General features: G+C 37.5%; 2 protein-coding genes across 4 annotated transcripts; both read right to left on the bottom strand.

Annotated features, from left to right (window-relative positions):
- Positions 1-926: 926 nt before the first annotated feature.
- Positions 927-2053, bottom strand: LOC127115302 (uncharacterized). The gene is made up of 2 exons (XM_051046880.1): positions 1784-2053; positions 927-1697 (listed from the first exon to the last, which is right to left on the bottom strand). Exons 1-2 carry the CDS (start codon positions 2051-2053, stop codon positions 927-929), a joined length of 1041 nt encoding a protein of 346 aa, XP_050902837.1.
- A 2312-nt stretch (positions 2054-4365) lies between these two features.
- Positions 4366-7243, bottom strand: LOC127084746 (cationic peroxidase 2). Of its 3 annotated transcripts, XR_007788784.1 has the most exons (5): positions 6612-7243; positions 6326-6488; positions 5859-6233; positions 4992-5082; positions 4366-4893 (listed from the first exon to the last, which is right to left on the bottom strand). XR_007788784.1 is itself a non-coding variant. In XM_051025260.1 (4 exons), exons 1-4 carry the CDS (start codon positions 7005-7007, stop codon positions 5051-5053), a joined length of 966 nt encoding a protein of 321 aa, XP_050881217.1. In that variant the 5' UTR covers positions 7008-7243; the 3' UTR covers positions 4366-5050. The 3 variants fall into 3 exon arrangements, 2 of the variants coding, with proteins under 2 accessions (XP_050881217.1, XP_050881211.1); XM_051025260.1 differs by having other exon boundaries at positions 4366-5082; XM_051025254.1 differs by lacking the exons at positions 4366-4893; positions 4992-5082 and having other exon boundaries at positions 5646-6233.
- Between the last annotated feature and the right edge of the window lie 268 nt (positions 7244-7511).

Raw genomic sequence — 7511 nt, 5'->3', positions numbered from 1 at the left:
AACGACGGAATATGTCGTCTGTCCCTCTTTTGAAAAGGAGAGGTTCGTCCCAGTAAAAATACCTTACATCACTAAAGAGTTTCTTCTTCTGTTGGTAGTTAAGGTCAGGGGGTATGATATCAGCAGCTAGGTAATTAACAAAGTCAGCGTATCAAGGTATGTTGGTCACTTCTAGAGTTCTTTCAATGTTCCAATCCATTGGAAAATCGGAGTTATCGTCCTGAATGGTTTCGATTTTTGCCATGAGTCTATCATAGGTAAAATCGTCATTTATTGGCACTAGGTCTGGTTTTAAATATTCAAGCCTAGAAAGGTGATCAGCAACTACATTTTCCGTGCCCTTCTTGTCTCGAATATCCAGGTCAAACTCTTGCAGTAAAAGGACCCATCGAAGTAACCTAGGTTTAGCGTCTTTCTTTCTTATTAGGTATCGAATAGCTGTATGATCTGTATAAACTATAATTTTAGCTCCGACCAGATAAGATCAAAATTTATCAATAGCAAAAACAACAGCGAGGAGTTCTTTCTCGGTTGTTGCATAGTTGAGTTAGGCGGCATCCAGGGTTCTACTGGCATAGTAAATTACATGTAATTTCTTGTCCTTTCTTTGTCCTAGAACAGCACCAACAGCATAATTGCTAGCATCGCACATGATTTCAAAGGGTTGGTTCCAATCTGGGGGTTGCATAATAGGCACGGAAATCAGTGCTTGTTTCAAAAGGTTGAATGCTTCTATACATTCTTCGTCGAAAATAAACTTGACATCTAAAAGTTGAGGGATACTTTCGCAAGATATCTAAAAGTTGGTTTGTTTCATCTCTATTCAAGGTGGCGCTTACTATAACTGGGCGATTTAGTTCTTGATCTAAAAACTCATATCTTAGATTCTTGGGTAGTTCCTTAAGCTCTATAGATGGTTTCTTAGGTCATGGCATATGGTTCGGGGTAAGTGTTAAGCATTCATAAAGGTTATCATCCATGTGAGGCTCCAGTCTAAATCCGTCGTCTTCTCTTATGAAAGTCGAGGAATATTTCATTGTCTCAGGAGGTCTTTCTTGATCTAGCTCCCTTATGCATTCATCAATGATATCAATGGCATAAAAAGAGTCTTCTATGACTGGTGCCATTAGGAATTTGGAAAGTATAAATTCTATCTTTTCATCACCCACTTTGAAAGTTAGTTTTCCTCTTTTAACATCTATTATGGCTCCCGCAGTTGATAAGAAAGGTCTACCAAGGAGGATTGGGATTTTGTCATCTTCTTTAATGTCCATTACCACGAAATCTATTGGGATATAAAGTTGTCCAATTCTAACTAGAATGTCTTCTAATATGCCTACTGGATATTTTACAGATCTATCAGCTAATTGAAGAGACATCTTAGTCGGTTGTAATTCTCCTAGGTTTAGCCTTCTACAAACTGCTAAAGGCATCAGGCTTACGCTTGCTCCCAAGTCTAGGAACGCTTTGTCTATAACATGATTCCCTAAAATACAAGGTATAGAAAAGCTCCCGGGATCTTTCTCCTTCTTAGCAAGTTTGTTCTCAGCAATGGAGTTGCATTCTAAAGGTTTGGGATCATCTAGCCTACGTTTGTTGGTCAAGATGTCCTTAAGGAATTTAGCATAAGATGGTATCTGGGTGATGGCTTCGGTGAAAGGGATTTCTACGTGGAGTTTCTCGATCACTTTTATAAACTTTTTATATTCGTTATTAATTTTTGTCTATTTAAGTCTTTGTAGAATGGAATTTGTGGTTTATAAGGAGAGGGTGGAACATAAACTTTATCTTTATCTTCTCCCTTATCCTTCACTTTCTGGTCTTTTTGTCTCTCTACTTCCTCTACTTCATTTATAGACACAACATTTTTCTTAGAAGCCTTTTGTTCACTCATGACTGGTTTTACAGGTTCGTCATAGGTGGTCCCACTTTGTAGGGTAACAGCGTTAGCTTGCCCTCGGGGGTTTGGTTGAGGTTGTCCAGGAAATTGCCCTCCGGGTGTGGCATGGGAGGCTTGTTGTTGTTCTATTTGTGATATTTGGGTTTCAAGCATCTTATTATGAGTGATCATCAAATCAACCTTAGTTCCTAGGTGTGTGATAAGTTCATTTATGTGAATATCTTGGTTTAGGAACTCTTTGTTTTGCTGAGTCTGGGCCAAAATGAAACTTTCCATGATTTTCTCTAGGTTCGGCTTTTGAGGAACGACTTGCATAGGTTGGATTTGTCTTTGAGCTTGAAAACCTGGTGGTCTTTGAGGGGTAGAGTTTTGAATAGGGTTATTGTTTTTATAAGAGAAGTTTGAATGATTCCTCCATCTCGGGTTGTAAGTGTTTGAAAACGGGTTTCCTTAGGCATAATTGACCTGGTATGAGTTTGATTCAGTTAACAGATTGCATTCTGGTGCCATATGTCCTTTGGTTCCACAGATTTCACAATCTACAGCAACCGCGGTTGTAGGATTTGCAGACATGTGTTCGACCGTCAGGGCTAAAGCGTCCATTTTAGCTTTCATCATGTCCATACAATTGACCTCATGTATTCCTCCTTTGGTCTCCCTTTTCTCCACTGATGCTCGTTCCGACTCCCATTGGTAATGGTTTTGTGCCATATCTTCGATGAGAGCGCAAGCGTCGGGGTAAGGTTTGTTCATCAGAGCACCATCAGCGGCAGCGTCGATGGATATCTTTGTGTTATAGTGAAGTCCATTATAGAAGGTGTGAATAATAAGCCATTGTTCTAAGTCATGGTGTGGACAAGCTCTTAGTAGTACTTTATATCTTTCCCAAGCTTCAAAAAGTGACTCACCCTGATTTTGAGTGAATTTGCTTATTTGGTTTTGAAGGGCAGCGGTCTTATTTGGGGGAAAATATCTTGCAAGGAACACTCTCATGAGGTCTTCCCAAGTAGTTATTGAATTATCCGGAAGGGAATCTAACCAAGACCGTGCTCTATCTCTAAGGGAAAACGGGAATAGTCTTAGACGAATTGCCTCAGGTGAAGCACCATTGGTCTTGAATGTATCAGCTAGTTGGATAAAAATGTTTAAATGTTGATTTGGGCTCTCTGTAGCGAGACCCGCGTATTGATTTTGTTGTACTAATTGTAATAATGAGGGTTTTAATTCGAAATTATTAGGAATAGTCGGGTTTACTATATTAGAACTAGGTTCTTCGTTAGAAGTTTGGGCATATTCCTTAAGTGGTCTTCGGTTATGATCTTCGGTCATTTCTCTCCTAATTCTTTAGAGCAAACGACGTGCGCGAGCGTATTGCTCTGGTTCAGCTATTAGATCTTCTAAACTTCCGGTACTACGAGTTTTTTGCATTTACCGGCTAATATGGCCTTAGTCTAGACGGTGTAACAACAGGGTACAAAAATTTGACGTAATCGGTCCCTGACAACGGCGCCAAAAACTTGATGGGTGTTGTGCAATATGTTATCTGCAAGTATACGGAACACGTCAAGGTAATACAAAAGATTATCGTTCTCACAGAGACCAAATTGTCAATCTATTGATTTCTATTATTACGGTGCTTATCTAAGGTGGTCAAATAAGTAGGTTCAAGTATACTGAAGTGAGAATGACGAAGTAAATAAATTCAGATAAAATGCAGGCTCAGATGTAACTCACATCAGTTAGGAAATACTCCAATTGTTTCTAAACAGATCTACTTATGGGGCAATATTTTCTACTTAGAGAAGAATCAATTTAACAGGAATTGTCGCTTTCGCTTATTCAGAACCGAGTTTACTCTCTAATTAATGCCCTCCATTGTCACAGATGAAGGGTGCTTGTCGCGTTAAAGTAGTAAACCTATTTTTAAGAAATTAAATCCTTGACTTAGTTAAAAAGTGATTTTGATTTGGAAAGTTTAACTTAAAAGGGATCCATGACTTTCGGTCAAGGATACGGATTTTAAACCTACAAACGCGTTCGAAAATAGTTTCAAAATTATTTTCCAATAATGTTAAGAATTCCCAATTAACCGAACAAAGTGCTTTCGCTACTTTTGACCAGTTAAAACTAACCAAGTTTATCTTTAAGAGTTGGATGGCTTTCGATCTTACCCAACTATACTTCGGCTCTACTTTCGTAGTTACCGAACAAAATAAGCACTTAAAACTTGTGTCAAAATCAAAACAGCCCCTAAAGCATTTCTACAGATACAAATAACGGAGTATCATCTTAACGATGATCCTTACATCCCAACCTTTAAAGATTTAGCCAGACATGAAAATAAGTAACAACATAGCAGAATAAATCATATTTAAAAAGGGAGAGTAAATAAAATGTGCAAGTTAAATAAGCGAATATGTAAAAGCGAGACAGGCAAATAAATAAAGTAAAGCATGCAAGAAAAATAAAACGTAAATGCGAATAACTTGAATAAGAAATCTGCTCCAAATTTGAGACTTTATTCTGGTACACTTGAAAAGAAAACTTGATTGAAAAGTAAAATTGCGGCAAGATTGTTTGTACAGCGCTCCAACCTAATTACAACTCAAGTGCGATAATCCCCCGATGTGACGGATTATCGCTTTTACAATGGTGAACTTTAGGCTTAGTGTTGTGAACTAAGTTGGATACCTTTTCGTGAAGTGAAAACGCCTATGTATAGAAGTTTTAAAAAGCTCGCCAAAGACAGAAATGTCCTCCAACTTCCCTTAGTGGGGTCGTGCCAACAAAGGTGGCGTCCGCCATCCCCACCAAGGCGTCCGCCGTGTGTACAACATGGAAAGATCATGGGAAACATGGCAGTTACCACCGGTTGACAGCTTACACGTCATGGCACCCTCCTTGACGGACGCCATGTTGGACGCCTTGTGAACAAATTTCTACAAAAACTTCGATTTCTTGCTCGTTTGGCTTCGTTTCTTCACAAAAGGCTCCTGTAGGACAAAATATCTGAAAATAGGACAAAAGGAAAACAAAACACAAGAAAATGACAATAAAAACTTAATAAGCATGTGCAATCTGAGTCAAATACGCGGTGTGTTTCAGTGTTATCACTTTGCGCTACAACGAGCTTGTAACGAGCCAATTTTCTTATTTTGCTTTTTGAACTTTGCATTGGGGGCCTGCATTATTTCAAATCAAAGATCAACAAGTAACCATTATATTACCTAATTTCAATTTCTAATTAAAACAATGATGTTTGTCAAAAAATTTGTATTAATGGACCCTATAAGTGTCAAGATATGGTGCTCTAGTACTCATTCTTGGTCACTTATCCAGTAACTAACAATTAAAAAACTTGAAAGGCTTCGGCCCCCGTTCTTCTCCTTCCCTTTGATCCAAATATAATAGTGATAAGAGATATACGAGAACCTACCTCCCATCTTGACCCTCTAACAATAAGAATCTATCGAGCCGACTCATAGTTTGCGATCCAATCTAAATAAAGTAAACTTACTATCCGCGGTTGGAACGTCTACAACCTCAAAAATTTCAATGAACTCATTAAAGTCGTGCATCTCTCCTAAATTAGAATATTTAGAAGAACATCTCTTCTCCCTCTTCTTCTTAATTGCATTAAAATCTCCGGCTATACACCTCTCCCTAAGAGAGAAACTACTTTTGAAATACAAATTTCTCTTATTATTTGATGATGATTTTGGTATAATTGTCTAATAATTCATCATAAGCGAAGAAGTTTCCATTGATATATATGTCACACTTTTTTTATACTATTACACTTCCAACATATTTCTTATGATATGAAAAGAAAAAAAAAACTATAACCAAGTATTATACACTTAAATGGCAGGCATGCCAACACTAAAGACTAATGAAGAAAACTATATAAGCACTTAGTTAAATGCAGAACATTTCTTGCGGATTTCACCATCAGTACCTGTCTTAACTCCAATATTACTCATCTTTACCATTGATCTTCCAAATTCAACATTAAATGTTAATCCAAGCAACCCTCTTAAACCCAAATATCTCTGCACAAAGGTCTTTGTTGAATCATCATTCCACAGTGCTTGATCAGATTGAAGAATCCCACGTCCGTTCCTTAGATTAGCATAGTAAGAATTATCAAATTTGTTTTGACTTCCATTATCCAATGCAACTCTATTAGTAGCACCACTGTTTTGAGGGCATAGTGTTTGTAATTGGGAAAGAAATGAAGGGTCAATGGAAGGATCAGCCGCACCATTTGTAGTGAAGTTTCTCAATCTGTTGCTGAAGAATTGACATGCAGTTGTACCAATTGTATGCCCACCTATATATTTATAAATAAACTTTATATTCACTATATATACAAATTAAACCCTAAATAAAATTAGATTATTGTGTAGGTTTTCAATTACTTACCAACTAGGGTGACAAGGTCTTGAGTATTAAGGCCTTTTGCTGCAAACTTTTGTTTTTGCACATCAACAGAATCACCAGGACCAGGCAAGTTATTAACATCTGAAGCTTGCGACACGCGTCCGTCTCTACGTCCAGTAGGCACTTGCCAACTCAGTCCACCACTCTGCAATGCATGCATAATTTAATTAGGTCTATATTTGAAAAAAATTGTTACACACTTTTTTATATTATTACAAGTTACTACAACAATTTGTTTGCTAAATATATAGTTGAGTTAGTTATTTACCAGAACAACCGAATCACGAGCAGCGAGGGCAAGAATATCAGCACAAGAGACAACACCGGGACACGCGGTCTCGAGCTGTGTCTTAGCATCATCAATAACTTCATAGCCTCTCAAACCAAGGTTTGGAAATGCTGTTTTCTCAGTGCCTGAGCCGGAAACAAGAACAGATGCATCACAACCTTGAACAAAGCAATCATGGAAGTGCATCCTAAGTAAACCAGGAGCCAAAGAAGAATCAGAGTTAACATGGGATGTAACTGTGGACTTAACAATGGATTCAGCTTTAGGACATGTACTTGAATAGAATCCTACACTTGTTCCTTGCCCATGCACTAATGTGCTTACAATACTTAAAACAAACAAAAGAAACAAAACCTTAAACAAAGTACCCTCCATTTATATTATATTTTTGTAAAAGTGAATGATGAGTTATGATTAAGTGAAGTGCAGTTTATATATGAAATGAAAGTATATAGTTGTTATCAGGAGATTAGGGTTTGTAATGATTGTGTAGTGGAATGCATGAGTGCAGGTATTTATATGCAAAATAATGAGAATAGGTAAACAAAGACGGCTTCAAGTGGGTGTTGTGAGTGGAAGACTGAGTAATAGGTTGATGGAAGGTGGCCCTCAAATGTTTGTCTTGTGGTGACAAAGGTTCCTAACTATAGTGCCATATATTATATACGCAGCTAGAATGCAATTGCAATAAGTTTCCGCGTGAAAGATTGTGTGTGAATGTCAAATATAAGTGCGGTTTACTTTATCTTATTATCGATTATGACTTGATTGTGTCAAATCGAAGGCCACTTTGGATGGCTTACTTTGTCATTTTTTCCATGCAATATACTATATAGAATTGGTTCCTTTTACGAGTGCCTCATTGATTAATTGACTTTT

This window comes from Lathyrus oleraceus, chromosome 1 (assembly GCF_024323335.1).
Source record: "Lathyrus oleraceus cultivar Zhongwan6 chromosome 1, CAAS_Psat_ZW6_1.0, whole genome shotgun sequence".
NCBI lineage: Eukaryota > Viridiplantae > Streptophyta > Magnoliopsida > Fabales > Fabaceae > Lathyrus > Lathyrus oleraceus.
The sequence above is the reverse complement of the archived record's forward strand: the minus strand, read 5'-3'. Positions and strand labels throughout refer to the sequence as shown.